The following is a 19,307-nucleotide window of genomic DNA, read 5'->3' as shown; positions in this document are numbered from 1 at the left end:
AAAAACAAGGAACATCTGTGTATGCGTATATATTACGGCATATTTAGACAAATACATTTTTTCATGTCAATGCAATTTAATTCCATCTCCGTATTATACTGCCTCTGTTGTCTAATTAAAAATAGAATAATTATACTTTAGAAAATATATCTTAACTTAAAATTATTAAGTGCCTTTTTCGAATTGCATTGAATGAAAGTCCATCAAAACAAAAACACGTGGTCGCACACTGTAAGTTTGTTTACAAAGCAAATATAAGTGCATATAAGAGCAGATGTGGTAGCCGACGGTAACATTCAGTGTGCCGGTGACTGTGCCGCAGAGCGCACGTTCGCGTAATAACCATTTGTGGAGAGAAGCCAAATCGATATTATTTTTAGTGCTTTACGCGGAAGGTGTTTGTAAGTATTTGTTTATGTGTTAAAATCAATTTCACTGAATTTCGTGTCACAAAAATTTTAGGGTTTATTTTATAATTTATTAGTTTTGTCAAAGAAGAGAAGGGATATAAAACATTATTTTCCAGTGAATGAATAATAAATTTACTATAGAAAATAAATAATAGTCGACTAGTAGAATATAAAAACAGTAGGGCTTATAATATTTTGTATAAAATTAGATTTGATAATAATTAAAATAATAAAGTCTTCCAAAAAATACAAAACGTTCAGAAATAAAATAGATTACGAGCTGCTTCATTAATATGATTTAGATGTTAATTATGTACTTATAATTATTACTCAAATAATGGTGGGAATATTTGCGTAGAATAAAATATTATACAAAAACTGGAGGTTGAAATTTGAATACGCTATTTCGTTTTGTTTTGCCGCACGCGTTTTTTTACATTAATGAAATCTTGCAGTGATTCATAACTCTCAACTACAAATATTTAACGACATAGCTAACTGGATTGCACGTTTATTTGTACCAGCATTGTCATCACTACTATCTAGTTACGTCTTTAATTGGATCTTTAAAGCTTTTTTTATAATTATACTAGCTTTTGTTAGCGGATTGGACCGCGTGAAAGGGGTTTTCGGGATAAAAATATACAATTTTTTCTGGGATAAAAAGTAGCGTATATTCTTCCAGAGTCTGAAGCTATCTCCAAACCTAATTTCATGAAAATCGGTTTAGTAGTTTTTGAGTATATCGCGTTTAAATAACCGGACCGTGCGGTGGATACTTTGTTTTGTAATAAGTACGAATTTTGTATGTAAGCTTTATCTATCACATTAGTAACTACCTAATAATATTGATCGAGGTATATCATATAATATACTTACTGCGAATCTAAAGCTTTTAGGTTTTATTTCCAGGTTGCGAATTTTGTGTAAACATTTCCTTAGAAAGTAGAGTTCCATGAGTTTTGCATTACTTATGACCTTTCTTTACTTTTCTATACCATTTAATTTATCATGTCTTCACAATATCTTGATATAAAAATTTTAGAGGACTGAGTATAAACGACAGGATATATCTTAGATGAATAGATTACATGTAAGATCACCTCGCATTCAGTGCTTTATGCAACCAAACTAACCTGTAGTATTATTATTAGAATTGGGTTTATAATTTACCAAGAGTTTTATTTATCTAGTACATTTTAAACTATTACGAATTATTGTATTGGAATTAGGTTCGTAATTTATCTCGTTTGATTTATCTAGTGAAATTTTAAAACTTATACATTTTAACCTATTACGAATTGTAATTATCGTAATATTAAATTAACTCTAACAAAAAGATAAATAAATAATTTACGTTGTTCTGCACAAAAATACGCATAAAGACACGTCATTAATGCGTGACGTTACGAAGTCTGTGAAAACCCAATCTCGATGTACGAACAATATTAAAATAATTACATATTATTATGAATACTGTTAATGATATGACCCCCCGGATGGTTTCCTATAAAATCTCGTGATGGATGATATAATTATTTTTGTTAGGTTCTGCCCCGTTTTTGGCCTGTACCTACACATTATATATACACTTTAATTATTATTATATATTATATCATTATTATAACTATAGATCAAAAAAAATTTTTTTTTGTGATCGAACAAATTTAACAAAATAAATATTTTAAAATTAAACTACTTTTTTTATTTTATCGCGGTTTTAATAATGTATTCGTTTTTTCCGCCGTTTCTACGTGTTCCCCCGGCCACGAATTCTGCAAAGTCTTCGAAGCGTGGGGAGAAAACTAAAACATTAAAACAGCGATAAAATCCGAAAAATGGTTTAATTTTAATGTCTAACCTTCGCGTAAACATAAGAAATCATTCGAAAAAAAAAATTAAAACGCGCTTTTACGTTACATGTCTAAAATTCATCTGCATATTTTAAATAAATACACGCAAAAACTCATATTTTTTTTTATCATGAATAAAATTATAATAACCTAAAGAAAGGATTTCTGATAAATCAGACAAATATTGTTAAATTACATAATAAGTTGTCTCGTCGCTCGTTCGAGGTTGGCCCTCGTCTACTACATAAAGGGTTTAAACCTTATCCACACTGGCCTAGTTACTGTCTCTACTATATTTTCTGCAATCAAAATCTCCAAATCACTCTGTTGATATTCATAATTCGTTGCCCCGTAACTATAATAAATATAATAATATCAGCCCTGTATTATATACTGTCCCACTGCTGGGCACGGGCCTCCTCTATTACTGACTAACTAAATAATTATTAATAATCGTTTATTCCCACTTCGTGCCCAGCACTCACACTATGCCATACAAAGACGAGATTATAGTTGTAATAATTTCAAAAACAACAAAAATACCGCATTATTATAGAACAATCTGAATCACGACTACATTTAAGATTAAATTTCGTGATAAAATGAATATAAAATACTCTACACGGCAAACACAACGTAGACGTCTTCTACACATTTACATTATAATCCTTAAAAAGCTTACTAATAAGGTTTATTAGGATTTGTATGTTTCGATGTTTGTTAGAAGTAAACCAGGAACTGCTGGAGAGATTTAAAAGAAATCTGTCACAAAGTTAAATTATGTCTTGTATTACAATATATGGTCATGGCCTTAATTCCGTCTTCGGAGGCATATTCGTCTTTCAGCAATTCCGGGCGTTTCAATCGCAGGACAGTTTTGATACTAATATAAGTAAAACACTGAAAAATCTTCTATTTACCTATATGACTGCAAAAGCTCTCCCTCCAATAGAGTGTCAGTGAAGGCATAAGGACGGACTTGCCTCCGTAGAAGAATTAGGCCTCTTGACTATAGGTAAATAATTATCTTAGGAAAGGCAAGATGCAACCGAAGCCACGTGCAAAAACCAGATACCTATTTCAAACTACAATGTTGTATATACAGAACTCATTAATGCAATCGCTATAATGACCGGAGAGCATCGTGAATGTAATTAGGAAGGGATTTCCTTTGTAAATGTGAAAATAAGTCTAGTGAATTTAACTAAGAAGAACTCCTTTGTAGGTGAATAAAATAGATCTATTAATAAATTATTGACTTTTAGTTTTTAAATTTCAAGTTTATTAATAAATTATGTTTTTAATTGCGTATTGTTCTATAAAATGTCGAAATGTGTTTTTAAACATTGCTGTTTTAACCATGTTCAATTAATAGTTTATAAAAAGATAAAGACGGAATTCCATAAAAGAAAAGATTTACCAAAACAACTGGCTTTTGTTTATCTTGGTTAGATTGTTCTATGAGGTACTTTTAACCTCTTTCACGATTGACAACATTGACATCTCAACCTACCAAATACGTCACCTATAGTATCACTTCTACTAATACTAACAAAAACAAAATCGTAAACAATGCGAATGAACGCACCTGTAAACAATAGTCGGAATGTATGTCAATACTATGCTAATATCAAACATTGAAGACCTATTTCTCGCAACGCATCTGGGCATTATTTACCATCAGATCCAGCCTCTTGTCGCATATAAATTAAGATATAACCACAAAGACACTGTCAAATAAATACTTTAGCATTGTTAATTGTTAATTTGCAAACTGATACGAAAAAGGGATTGTATAATTGGCATTACGTTACTTTATATTTATAAAAAATTCGAACGAAAAATAAAGGGTCCTTGCTAGAGCTAACAATGGTTATCATTAGATGGATAACCATTCTTAGCTCTAGCAACCAGAAAACAGCTAATTTCACAAGTTTTTGGCATACTTCGTTTCGTAACCTTTGTTTCGGCAAACGCGATTTCTTTGAGCTGCAATTCTGTATTGGGACTTTACACTATGGAACCATTAGACATCTTCCTTGTTAAATCTGGCTACCAGAAAACACTTATTCCACAAGTTTTCGGACTGCTTTTTTTCGCAACCTTTATTTCCGCAAACACAATTTCTTTGAGCTGCAATTCTGTACTGGGACTGTCATTCGGGAAACATTAGACATAATCTTCGTTGTTAATTCTGGCCCTCAGAAAACAGCTTATATCACAAGTTTTCGGGCTGCTTTCTTTTGCAACCTTTATGTCCGTAAACACGATCTTATTGAGCTGAAATTCCATGCTAAGACTTTGCTTTAGGAATAATTGTTAGAGCTCTGACTTAAAAGAAACATCACATTTGACAACTTTCCGCTCTGCTTTCGCAACCTTTATTTCCGCAAACACCATTTCTTTGCACTGCAATTCCGTACTTTGACTTGCCTTCATGACATATGAACCAAATATAGACAGATTGTATTCTTCGCACACCTGGCAACGTGCCATCAAAACTCGGGGCTACCCGTATCGATCCTCGAATATCTGTGTATCGATTACTTGATACTGTTAACTAAAGGATTTGAAATTTAATTGGTATCTTGTCTGAATTTTTGAGCCCCGTCGAGGAAATGTTTCTTAACTACAAATCTAGCTTTGATACATATTGATTAAATATAGAGACAGATGTGATTTATTGAATATGGATCAGTTTGTGTTGTATAGATTGGGTACGTGAGTGACTTCATCATTTATTTCAAGGATAGGAATTCTTATCGTCAGACGCAGAGTTATTTCATACCAGTTGCTGTAGCAAAGAAAGTATAATTTTGCTTGAAACTGTTACATTACAGTTTATTGAAATGCTAATGTACTGTAGCATTTAAGATTCTATTAATTATGTAAAATTACATTTTTAAGATAGGCTCGCTCCCATCACATCATGGGGCGGAACACATATGGTGAAAAGTGGGTGTCGTGGTAGCACTTCTGGGTACCCCTTCAGAGATCAAAACGAGATGTATAAGTGTATACATATGCCATAGTTATGTTTAATTGTTGAACTTAATAATCTTGAATTTTAATTATATAATATCGATAGAATAGCACTTGATCATAAGATTAACCGAGTGAAGAATTCTGTTGCCACTTGTCAGCATTAAAACAAATATCGTTATATCATTAAAGTATAAAATAAATATCGATAAGTTTCTTATTGAACATTTAGAGGTCTCACTTGAAAATCAAGTACTACTTTCTTGTTATGTATTTTAGTATTAATAATATATTGTTTTTGCACTTGTATTTTCACGTGAATAACCTAATTCAAGGAAAATCCGCAAATATCGAGTAATAATGTAAATAAGTATACAGGTATAAATATAGTTGTGAAAGCAATGTTTACAAACAATGAATGCTTTGAATTTCAGAGGTTACTGACCTCTCAATGGACCCGGAACACAAGGATTGTTTAACAAATTGGAATCAGCGAATAATTTTCATTTAATTCTTTCAAAACAATTTATTATATTTACGATCCGAAGTTTGAAAATAGAACGAAGCGAGCAAAAAAAACGAATATTTTTTTTGTCCATTGTAATTACTTAAAAAAACTGAATATGACTGATTCGTAGATTTTCATTACGTACAAACTACTTTATGTTTAAAATGACGTCATCGAATATTAAGACTACAATTACTGGTATATGAGTCATTTTCGTGTTATAAAAAAGATAAAAGTAAATGATCTTGTGGTTATTTTATTCCAGTTTTAAGGAAATATAAGAATATCGGTATCATATACCTTTGCGTAATATGATTAAAAATAGATGGCTCTAAAGTCTAGTTGCAGCGTGTATGGGCTGTGGACTGGAAACTCCGAACTTGATAACAAAACTGCCAGTGTAAGGTTATTTGATTTGCTCCAGAATGAAACACACCAGGTCTTTATCTTCAAAGGGATAGGCAGACGCGCAATTAGTAGACCATATATATTTTGTTCCAGATGTGACTGAAGGCGAGACTATCGCCATATCGGGCACCGATTTTAGATTCCGGGCTGATACTGAGCATAAAATCAAAATATCAAATTCTCCGAACTGGGCTTCGAGCCCGGGACCTTAAACCAATAATCCTAACGTACAACTAAGCCACCGAGGCCCCTGGGAATGAATCAGATATTGACGTCAGGCAGTGGTAGGAAGTAACCCTGATTGTTTCTTCACCATCCGGGAAACACTATGCCGCATCATCTCCATATTTAAATGAGTCAAGTACAGGAAAATAGGGAAATGTACGTTTTTTATTCTGACACAGCTGTGACTAAATTTTATCTATTGGAAAGTACAGGGCATTTCACATATGCTGTCAGCTAACGCAACCATCTTAATAACACATAACATTAGTAAACCGGCTAGCACCAACTTTTTTTTATAGCAAGCTAAAGTGACTCCACTTCGCTGATTGTAAGTGCAGTAGGGTCTAGAACTGAAAAGGGATGTTTACCCCTTGCTTGTCGACACAATTATGCCTGTTTGAAACCAGGGGCCACAGACGTCTTCTACAATTGTTAATGCTAATAAAAAACAAAAATATGTATGGAAATGACAATCTAGCAATAAGTCTGTTGCTATGTCATTCCTATAAGGTTAGAGAGGCTTATTCCGTCGACGGGGGCATATCCGTCTTTTTGTAATTACAGGTTTTCTAATCGAAGGACAGCTTTGATGGTCGTTTAGGCAAATAGAGGATTCCTTTACTCTCTTATCTACACGGCTATAGAAGCTGTCCTTCGAATAGAACGGACGTAATTGCAAAAAGGCGGATAAGCCCCTATAGATAGAATAGTACCCCCTGACATAACATTTTTTTGTTCGCAATATGTGATAATGATTGGAGAAAGGCGTGTTGGCTGCAGCATGAGATATATTCACTTATAGGAAAATAAGTCGGATATCCTCCCAAGATTGCTTATAGTAAACTATTTTTGATACAATTGTTGTCACGTATTTGCAACTAAAACAAAATCTGCTTTATCTACATACAATAATTACTGTAGTCTGCATACGACGATGGTTTATTGTCATATTAAGTCGACTCCATAGTTACATGTTAAAGACCACTTATACTTTATATGCATTATTCATTTGTATTTTTAAGAATGGTTCAGGGAGCCGACTTATTTTTTATTTTAACCGAGAAACGCATCATATCACATGATATAATTATCATAACCTATTGTATTGAGGAGGAGGCCAATGTCCAGCAGTGGCCAAAGATATAGGCTAATGATGATAATGATGAGGACGAAACCCCAAAAGATGGATAGACCAGGTTTCCATTAATACAGCATTTCATCAGGTAGAAGACCGAAGCCGATGGAGAGATATCACTTTGAAAATAATTCAGAGTCACAATCCTCAATAATTAGGGACCGACTGGACAGAGATTGTGTTCTATTATTTGATGTTCTTAAAACCAGAAATCTTAATACATAATAGGTCGTCTGTAAATATTTCGCCCACTGGTGCTCTCGAATTGAACCATCTTCAAAAAAGACCAATTTTTGTGGGTGTTCAAAATTTAATCCATATGTATCTATTTATATTTCAATATTATTTTTCCTGTTATAATTAATCCAAAGAACTCCGTAGTAATATTGTTTCGATCAACATATTACGTAAGTAAATAATCGTAGATTAATAAGCACTTGACGTTGATTCGCGATGGGCATCTCATTGTTATAATAGTGACTTGATTGAAGTTATGAGTGTTCAAATCCATATTGCGTTTAATTTTAAGCATAATAAATCTCTAACATAATATAATTTACTGTTTCTTTTTATTTTCATTTCTTGTGTTGTTAAATAATAAATTTGTTGTTAAAAATATTATCGCATAATAACGGTGGAGCCAAAATTAAAAAATTTAATTGAGGAAGCACTTTATTTTATCAGTCGGTGTATTTATTACATGGTGTTAGCCTGTTATTGCAATTAGTCCAGATCTTTTATTGTAAGTAATATTGTTAATTTTGAAAATATTATTTTATAAAATTTACCACAAATCTAGGTAAGACAACCTCAATAGGAACTAAGGATAAAGAATATCTAAATATTATATTAAATGCCTTATTTGATGCTTCCTATTGTCCTTAAAATAAATTTCATAGCGGTTTATTATATTAAAATTTTGATTAAATGATTTATTAAGGTAATCTTCAGAGTAGCTCAACTGATGATCTTATGAAGTTTGATAGCTATTGAACCAAGTCATCTGGGTATAGATAATTAATGCTACCCATTCGAAGTCGGGGCGGGTCGCTAGTCTTAAATAAACTGTGGCATGGTTTGCCAGCATATGTGTTCCCCCTTCATATAACTTGGGGTCCTTCAAGCGGAGCGTGAAGCAATTATGCAGGCCGCAATGACTGTGCCGACCGTCTGGGGATGCTTGTTTGTTTGCCGGTCAGCACTTTTTTTGGACTTCACTTCGCTTACCATCAGGTAAGTGAAGCTACTGTCGAGTCCGCATAAAAAAACTTGTAAAGTGAAAAACTTGTCTATACTCCAAATTCCATCCACATCACCACGGAGGCTGGCGATCCACTACAATACGTTTCTGCCGACATTTTTTACCACATACTACAAAATTATGGAACCAATTGCTTCCAGCAGCATTTGCGGACGGATACGACCTGGCGACTTTCAAAAAAAGAGCGTATTCCCAGATAAAAGGCCAACTCATCTCTATACTCCCTGGTATTACAGATGCTCATGGGCGACGGTAATCACTTACCAACACGTGAACCGTATGCTCGTTTACCCCCTATAACATAAAAAAATACTAGATCTCAGAGCAGAACTAAACGGTTGTCATGAGTTATAAGTAGGCGTAACAGACGCATATTAATTACCCAGACACGCTAAACAAGCTAATCCGTTTACGAAGGTAGAAGCCCACTAGAGTACAAGGTTGCGAGTTCGATTCCGGCGTCGTACAGAGATTTAAATAGTGGTTATTGTTACATATTGCAATCTTACTTATGTCATGAGTGCGAAAGATTTATAATGTTTGGATATTTGTCAAAGGAGAACGCAAAAACCATTATTTGGATGTTATTTGGAAAAGACAGACCTTCTGAAACACGTCCATTTTATCCTGAAGTAGACAGACTTATATTTTGAAAAAGGTTATTCACACAAGCAAAGCCGGGAGAAAGACTTATTAATATCCACTTTTATACTCTGATTACGATGTTCTTTGTAAAAATTAGAATGTAATACGTCAACAAACATAATAATTATGTTACTGTTCGGTAGTGTAATAAAGTGAGATAATCACTGGTAAGTGAGGCCAGATTTCAGGTCGTCCACTCAAAACTTATGTCGGATTTTGGAATCATAACAACATACGAAAAGCCTGGAATTGGAATTTCTGTCTGATATGGTGATAAGTCACCAAATCACATGGTAGGACAGAACTGTAAAGTTAACTCGTCAAATTGTATCATTTGTTGTTTTATCTTTTTCCTCATATGTTTTCTTTTGTTTGTTATTTCACGTAACTATGCTTTACCCAAAGGTACACGTTGTTTACTGCGACACACTTGTTAACTTGCTATTGAAGTTAGCAACTTGCAATTTTTCCTTATTTCATGTAATGTTTTCTGTGCCAAAGTGAATAAAATCAATATGCATATAAAAATATTTAAAAAAAAATAATCACCCCTTCGATGGCGAGGCTCCCAAACCATTATTATTATAACTCGACTGCTTCTTCCAGAATAGAAGCAAGAGTTGCTATCTCATATTATTGTGTAGACCGCACATATATAATTGATAATAATTATAATAGCATAAATGTATTAAGCAAATGAGTCAAATGTTTAATCCAAGACATGTATTTTCAAATAACAACTCGGTAAACAATTACATATTTTATATAGGTATTTATCACTTTTAATATTGTATTGTTTTATTCCTCCATATTTTTATATAGCTATGTACATTTTAGTTTCTGCATTGTATTTCTGGCCATCCAAGGTTGACTAAAATATCTATGGTGTTATTTCTGGGTAGACACTAAAATAGTAAATATTTTTTGTAAATATAAGTACCTAAATAGGTAAACTAAAGTAATGAAATTTTGGTATAACAATAATAAATTATTTGAATATGAAGTTATCTACCAAAATAGTTAGATTTTGTGAAGGCTTATTCATATCTTGCTCTTAATTAAATTTCAAGGACGTCTGTATATATTGTTTCCAGACTTATAAATAGTCTACAGAAATGAAAGGCACCATAGACAGGCATCGAAAACTATCGTTTAGGGATACGAACAGGAATAACATGTTCTGGTCTTTTAAGTCACCGCTTGCCTCGCATAATTATCTCATCCGGATTCTCAAGACAGGTTCCTTCTGGAACAGTATTCAAGCTATGCTAGAATAGTAAATATGGTTGAAACATTAGAGTCGATATTCGTTAAGTTGGATTTAAGTTATCCATCGTAATAATAACCTGGCTGGATGTAAAAGTGAGTCAATTGTGCAATTTTATCGTTCCAGCTGTCATATTTAATTTGTTGGTGTATTATATCCCGAGAACAACTTTTGTCTGATGATTAGAAGGCAGCCCTTGGTGTTATTCAGCGAATTCATTAATGATTAATCTTTCCTCATGTACTTTCCTATACGTCCATAATCTATCGTAACATTTGCGTACTTATTACGTCAATTTTATTTCATTCATGACTAATGATATTAGTAGAAGGAATCTGCAGACACGTTGGCGTATATTTTTTTAACAGTAATTTTTATGCAATAATTAACGTCTCGGCTGGTTCCGTACGGATAGTTCTAATAATTATTGATGTCCAGATTCCTTCTGTTGGTTCGATCGCTTCCAAACTTTACGGGATCACCCGCTAACTTAATTTGATAAATACCAATTTTATTTAAGTCTCTTGCGATTTTGGAGTCCAAAGAGAACAAACAAATATTAAAATATTTATAGATGTCATCTGGGATCCGAAGCTGGGTCCCTCTGGCCACAGATCATATACGGTCTCAATAGGTTGATGAAACGAGCATGCGTTTTGCTTAAGAAATGAAGTTTATATTAGCAACAAACACAACAGATGTATAGTTAGTAATAGACTGGACATCAGAACCAAATTTGGTGTTGGTACTCCAAAGATTATTACTTATTGGGTCGTTGTCTTATTTGAAATGTCGGTGTGACAAGATGTCACAGCGTTCTTAGATATTTATACAAAAATAACATATTTACAGAAAATATGCTAATATGCTCATAAAAACGTGCAAAACACGATATTTAATATTGGTATTTTGCTATTTCAGTAACCATCATATGAGGTCAACATATTTCTGTCAATTTTCCCAATATCCCCTCTATATAGTCTTTATAAGAGTTATAACTCTTTTATTAGAAAAAACATGCAATTCAGTTACAATTTACTTCTCGTCCGACTAGTGACAATAGTATTTATTGTTGATGTATTGGCTACGTTCACGTTTCATATTACTAGAAAATGCCAGATATCTCGTGAATGGCAGCTAGCCAAACAACTTGGCATCACAAGCGCCACTTGAAACTGCCAACGAAGAGCGCTGATGGCATCTCTAGTTGGGTACAAATAGGAGCATCAGTCTCGGCCGGCATGATAATTGCGATCAGCGATGATTATAGATCAACTGTATGCCATTTATTACACTCATCGTCTTGGTCTTGTCACTAGACTCTAGTGTCTAGTGGTATGCTTGAACTGAGTTTTTGGATTCGATTTTTACCAAGTATTTATGAGGCATTTTGAGGTTTCGAACAGATCTATATAATTGTATCGACTGGCGAAAGGTAATGTTTCTTCAGTCGACACTATGTAGCCCAAACTCTATATAAAAAGAGGCGTAGTGAGGCCACTGCCAACCCCAAATAACACTAGCTAGAATATTCCTCGTATCGGAATACAACACAATCTTTCACATAAAACTATTTTTCGAATCTTATCGCGGTTTATATATTATGATTTTCGTTCGACATTTCAAAGTATTTGCAGCCTTCATGGTCACGAAGGGGACCGAAGTGTTGGTTGTTCGGAAGTTAAATTTACAATATCTACCTACATTTTACAATCATATTTTTTTAATTTTAATATTCATTTAGACAACACAATCTCCCTCAAATACATTACTATAGGAATCTGTTTTATAGAATTTTAGTACTCGCTAAGATAATCTATAATCGATGATGTACATAGAGTAAAGTGTTACAATAATAGACAACGTTTTTGAAAGTTAACTCATGACTGATACGAGCGCTGAGTACGGAATACGTAATTTTTCAACGCCTCCATAATGGAATAATTTTCTTAAGTGCTCCAACTGAATCACTACATTTCATACACCGTTTTACATTTCAAGGACTAATCCATTGGTATTTTTACGTAAGTCCTTTTGACGTCATCGGATCACCGGCATCTATTATCCCACTGAGCAATGTCCGTTGCAATAAAGTATATTTTTCTAGTACACGTTGTGGATATATACAATAGCAAGTAATTATTGTTTACTTTTAATTTTTGTTTAAATATGACTTTATATTCTCTAATTAGCGTTCAAATAACAATTATATTTCTTTTTGAACTTATCTTGGTCTACCTATCTTGACTTTTGCTCGTTTCACGTGTGGGTTTTTTTGGTAAAGTCGTATTTCTTAATATCTTTTCACTTGAATCTTAAATATTGGAAGCTATTGACTGCCTTTCGTGGGGTAGTTTTATTGCGTGCGTGGTTTCGACTACCACTCTGAGATTTTAGGGTCGGGCAGAGAGATATTTGAGTTTTCTGCTCTATCAATTTGGAATCTGGTATTTGTGTCCGATATGGCGATAGGCTCGCCAACATCGCATCATGGAAAACATACATGGCGAAAAGTGGGTGCTCTGATAACACTTCTGAGAACGATAAAATCGTGTTGTGTGTATTACTGATTTTATGTATTTTGCTGCTTTTCGCACAAAAGATACTATAGTATGTTTCTCGGTAAAAAGTTCACAACGTCTGCGCATACTTAAGGATTTATAAGATAGTATTATATAAAGACCAGAAATTTGTTCTTAAACATTTTTGGGAGGTGTCTATTGTAGGTAGCACCCAGTACTACATACCGGTATAATTTTATGGCCATCTTTATGAGTGTATTGTGAAATTCCTATCGGTTTTACATTCTTCGATAGCGTTCTCAGCTAGGGTTGGCACGAGAACCTATTTGTAAAAATATGAATTTTAACCATCAAGTCTTCCGAAGATTGTTGTGGTGTATTTTGTAATTTTTTTTCATGCAATGCAACAGAATGTAACAGAATGAGGAACTGCGTAAGTCTTAGATCTCATCAACAAAAGTAGAAATGTCTGGAAGTTTAAATTATGATATACTACACTGCCTTCATATATCGATAATCGTATAACGATCCCTATTTAACAAACATTATTCTTTATACTAGTCATAAGAAGAGTCTCATGATAATTCCTATTGGCATTCTTCAAATCAAAATATAATGCTTGCACGCTATTGCTCGGCGGGAAATAAATATTGCGGCGACAGATGGAAACAACAGACCCATCACCAGAATACACAGTTCGATGATCACCCTAAACTGACCTTTGCCCCCAAAACTGGATCAAAAGCGTCATGACCATACAAGTGTTAACAATGACGCGTCAGTGGACCGTCAATTATCACCAACCTATAACGGACTTCCATATTCACTCGCTAATCATCACGGCGCGTGATAATTTACAGTTCACTTAAATGGTTATTGTAAAGGTTTTTCTGTTATGGTTTCTCCGCTTTTTTAATATTTCTTTAGCTTAATTATTTATGTTTACGCGAATTTTAGACATTTAAATAAAACTATTTTTCGATTTTTTGTAATATTATAATCTTCTCCTAAAGAATTTGCAGCTTTCATGGTCACGGAGGGACTGAGGTGTTAGTTGTCCGAAAAGTGAAAGTTACAATATCTAGCTATATTTTGCCTAAATAGCGTTCTTTTAGCTTTCAATTCAAGATCGGGCAGTGATAATGGGGTTTTCTGCTTAGTATAAGCCCATAGTTTTGCCTGGTAATTGGCATTAGGCTTCGTTACAATTACTGCAACTATAAATTTTATTGGATATGTCTTTGTCCTACAAAGTCAACTATCTTTCTGTCTACCCTGCGAATTTTATTGTATCATCAAACTATATTAATTATGTGCTATTACACTTAATTTATTACAGAATGAAGGTATCGTACCTACTGCTAGATAATTTATGCTGTCTACAAAACGAATTAGCAGTTGTATGATCAAATTAAATTAATTGCTTAAATTATAATTTACCTCCAAATTTGACTTTGAATTAACACTGTAACATAATAGAAATTTAAAATTAGTACATTTTCTTGGGTTAATTAAAGGTATACTTCATACGTCATTGAACATCGGACTTGATTTATAAGCTATCTCATAAAGATCGATAAATATTAGAAATTTACGAAACAAATTTTCATTGGGATGACCATATATAAGTGGATTTGGTTTGGAACGCACTAGGAAGCTCGCAATTTCCTAAACAAGATCGCAAATCCATTTACTAAGTAAACATTTAAGAAACATCAACAACAACAATAATCATCAATGCTTCCACAATTTAAAATTTTCTATGTATTGTTCCAGATTCAAAATGAACACAGGCTGGTTGGCTTGGGAGTGTGTGGTGTTTGCGGTGTTTGTGTGTGCAACGTCCTGCGCTCCTCTCTGGAGCAGGAGAAAAGATGCTGCGGCAGGAGGTAGTGCTAAGCGCGCCTACATCTTCGCCGGTGGTGGAGTATCGACCCTAGCTATGATGCTCTCAGTGGCCAGGGGAACGCTTGGAGTCAGATCGTTTTTAGGTAAGTCATTACGAATTCAATTTTCTGAGATTTGTATCGAGATTTTAAGACATAAAGTATAAATCATGAAGGGAAGATAGAATACTAGTAAGACGTATTTAGGAAGTTCACTAGTCATGTCTACATGTAGTGCCCAAACAGGCCGGCATAAGTGTGTCGCCTCAAGACAATATCATCTCTTGTCATTAGATATTATATTATCTGGACCCCACTTCACATCCAATCAAGTGTACTCGAGTCACTTTGTCGTGCACGTTTAAAGAAATCAATACGGTAAATATAATAAAAATTTAAAATATGCTCAGAAATAAAAAAGCAGATAATGAAGGTAATGGCGTTTGCATTGTAGAAACCATAACCTATGCTAGATCAACTGGATATACTGTCGTTAATCATCATAAAACTAGTTTGATTGTCAATTGGATCATATCTTTATGTATATCCAATGACATAAATGAGTTTTAAGAATAGAAACCGCAAGTAGACAACCGCAAATGTTGACGTCACTTGATTAGATGAAACAATGACCTGTGTCGCACAATTTATGAGTGTAGTTCATGAATTTGTTAGTTCTAAAATTGTGAAAACAAAAGTTGTTAATGGCGACTCCGTTCATAAGCGTTCCCTTTCCATGAGACATTTTTAAGGGACAAAAGTCCTACTGTGTATTTCGAGGATAAAGGTTAAGTACATTCATCTAGGATGGCATCTCTAGACCTTTTAAGGGGCAAAAGTCCTACTAAGTCTTTGAGGATAAAGGTTATTCTATGTACATAAATCTAGGATGATCTGTCTACATTTTTATAAGTTTCTGCGTCCACTTTTTAAAAACATCCGAACATCTTCACATTTTGAATTTAGAATATTGAGATGCCTTGATTATCATCATCATCATCAGCTGCACGATGTTCACTGCTGAACATGGACCTCCCTCAAATATTTCCAGATCGACCTATTGTAAGGGGCCCGCATCCAGCGACCTCCTGTGAATGTTATGAGGTCTGATTATACTGTAAGAGTAAAATTCCACTATGAAAACTTCACCATATTAACCAATTCAGAAATATGCGAAGAATTAAAATTGTTGCGTTCCATTTCACTATACGATATTATATTAGTATTGTAAGGTCGACATTGGACTCATGTATCCTCAGATGTCGTAGGTGTTAAATATTCATGGGCGTTATTTTTTAATTGCATTTGTTTTTTTGGCTGAAATCTTGACTAATACTTCCTGGTATCAAACACAGATCTCACAGCTCATCGGAATCATACATTGTATCTTCCGATGGCGATTCAGATGTTTGCAATAACAATAGTTGTTGTGACTTCTTCAAAGTGTTTGTTTAACAATGCATCCTAAGAAATGAGCATTATGTGCTCTTTTACAATAGCATCATTCGAGCTATCAAAAGTTTTGTTTTCAAACATAATAACTGCTTTTAATATGTTGTTTGATGTGGGTTTATTAGGAAAGTAATTCCTTAATAGGTAATTCTGTTTACGTGAAGATTTTTTTTTAAATATTTTAAAACCTACTAAGACATTCCTTTTATTACCTCTAGTATTTAATATGTTCGGTATTATTTTTACATTAAAAAAAAAATACTGAAAATATTGGAATGAATATTACCTAACATTTAAAACAAAATTAAACGAATCAAATCAAAGTTTATATTATGTTCGAAATATAAATAATGAATATTATAATAAATCCGCGAATAATGAAACATTACTTCACTCCCTAGACCATGAAGAATAAAGCGTTACACTATATTCATACATTTAAATATAATTTGAGTACAGTCGGTAACAAAAAGGCGACCTTTGATTGACAACATAGTCCAAGTACTTGATGAATCGTGAAACGGAATTCCGCGAAGGTTGATAAGAAATAAACAAGGCACGTATTAATTGTAAGCTTACATTGTAAATAGGGTTATGAATATTTTACTGGTGGTAGGTCTCTCATATATGAGAGTCCGCCTGGGTAGATACCATCGCAATGTCTATTTCTGCCGCTAAGCAGCAGTGTAAAGTTACTGATGTGTTCCGGTTTGAAGGACATTGTAGCCAGTGTAACTACTGGACATAATAAAACTTAACATTTCATGTCTCAGGATGGCGAGCGCAGTGGAATACCAAACAATACTTTGTAATTCATGGTGTTGGATGGTATTTTAATGTCTATGGGCGGTTGTATCGTTTACCATCAGGCGAACGGCAAGCGCGTCTCGTCATACAAAGCGATAAAAAATATATATATATTTCTAGAATAATAACAGCCGAATTTGTGCTGTAAATTAAAACGCCTTTAAACCGCATTAGCGTTATTTCTTTTTGTATTTTAGAAACAATGTATTTTTATGCATAAAATAAACTGTTTTAAGTTATTGTAAAAAAATAATAATAATTGCAACTAAAATGACTATGAAATGAAGCGATAAATAACAAGCCAGTACACAGTTACATTAAAAGTAACAAAATTGTAATTTTTCTTACTATATTCTATTAGAAAATAATAACATTATGGTGTTTCTAATAATACAATGTTTTTAACATAAAAATAAACAAATTAAGTTGTAATATAACGTGGTATTTATGACAAAAAATAATTACAACTTACTATGTTTTTACCATGCAATTAACATAAAAACTCCGTTACCGAACGAAGAGATAGTATTTTTACTGATCATTTTATGACGTAGTTAGAAAACATTGTAAAATAAGTTACAATTCTTTCGAATGTGTTGATAAAGGATCATAAAATTAAATGCTCTGTTAAAAATTGTTAGAAGTAATTAATTCTATTGTGGGATATTTTCTATTTTTTTTTGTATGCGTGTACGTCAAAGTGAGCCAACTAACTGTACCTTATGGTAAGTGGAGTGGGGTCCAATTGAATGTCAACTGACGAGCGATAATTGCCCCTTGGTAGTCGACGTAATTATGCCGGCCTGATGGAAGCGAAATATAAATAGGCTGATTCCGGAAGCACTATTGCAAGTTGAACTATATTTTTGAGCCACCACAAATGCCGTCAAAATACTTTATTTATTTCATAAAAAAACCTTTTAAAATTATTGATACGCAAGTTACATTATTAAATATAAATGTTAATAATTTTATTAAAACCGAAATAACTCTTATAGTACGGTATAGTTTATGTAATAAAATATTAATATGCAAAATAATGTGTCCGCCTGTACATTGTATTGTGAGGCGGAATAATGCAGTACAAATTTCACACGATTTGTGTGTGATATAGGGTCGCCATAACTATTTGAAGCTAAATCGGGACATTTTAAAATTTCGATCACGAAGATGAGGCATGGACAAATCCTGTTATATTATCACACAGTACTGCTACACGCAATAGTTCCCGTACTCCATATAATACCTGATGCATGTTACCTATTAACTATGATTCTACTACCTATTAACTATGATTATGTATATAGACCGTTATGACCGGAAATATTCTAAATCTTGACATGTCCCGATATACCTGGATATATGGCAACCCTAATCTAATATATTCGCTTTCCGTTTGACTGCACCTCGTTTACTTTAGTTGAATGTTATAATGAGTTTGTTTCTCGTGGCGACAGGTTATGTCATTTATTCAATTTAAAGTTGTTCTTATTTGTTTTGACTTTGGAACTGCTGTTCCTATTTTGATTTTTCCCTAATGTTAACGGCTATTTTATTATACAAGTAACGAACTATACGAACCAACCAGCTTACGTACGTACGTACGTACGTCGTACAAGCCCTGTTGAATCGGCCTATTGCTGTAGACACATATGTTTACAGCGTGGGTCTACCCCTTATTAAAACACGCTTTGAGGTTATTCTGTCAGGGATCTGAGGAAATGCCTTATGGTACCCCAGATCCGCCTCTAATGCGTCGACAAAGACTACTAAGATTTAAGTCGGTATGCCAATGAGTATAGCACGCTGGTAACCCCGACATTCCCGCGTTGGTTCCTCGGACTAATGCGGAGTTATAGAGTGATTACACGTCAAAAAATAATAATAAACGCGTTACCGTGTATGCATGTTCACTTTCCATTGATTATTTTGGATATTTGTATCCC

At 33.6% G+C, this 19,307-nt stretch overlaps 1 protein-coding gene across 1 annotated transcript in view; it reads left to right on the top strand.

The window, feature by feature from the left end:
- Positions 1-243: 243 nt before the first annotated feature.
- LOC115453312 (sodium-coupled monocarboxylate transporter 1) overlaps positions 244-19,307 on the top strand; it is a 30,600-nt gene continuing 11,536 nt past the window's right edge. The window contains exons 1-2 of the mRNA XM_030182002.2: positions 244-401; positions 14,993-15,207. Coding sequence (XP_030037862.1) covers positions 15,000-15,207 — 208 coding nt within the window. The 5' untranslated portion in view covers positions 244-401; positions 14,993-14,999. The remainder of the gene's footprint in view (positions 402-14,992; positions 15,208-19,307) is intronic.

Source organism: Manduca sexta, chromosome 18 (genome assembly GCF_014839805.1).
Source record: "Manduca sexta isolate Smith_Timp_Sample1 chromosome 18, JHU_Msex_v1.0, whole genome shotgun sequence".
Taxonomy (NCBI): Eukaryota; Metazoa; Arthropoda; class Insecta; order Lepidoptera; family Sphingidae; genus Manduca; species Manduca sexta.
Note: the sequence above shows the minus strand (reverse complement) of the source record. Positions and strands in the feature narration are given on the sequence as shown.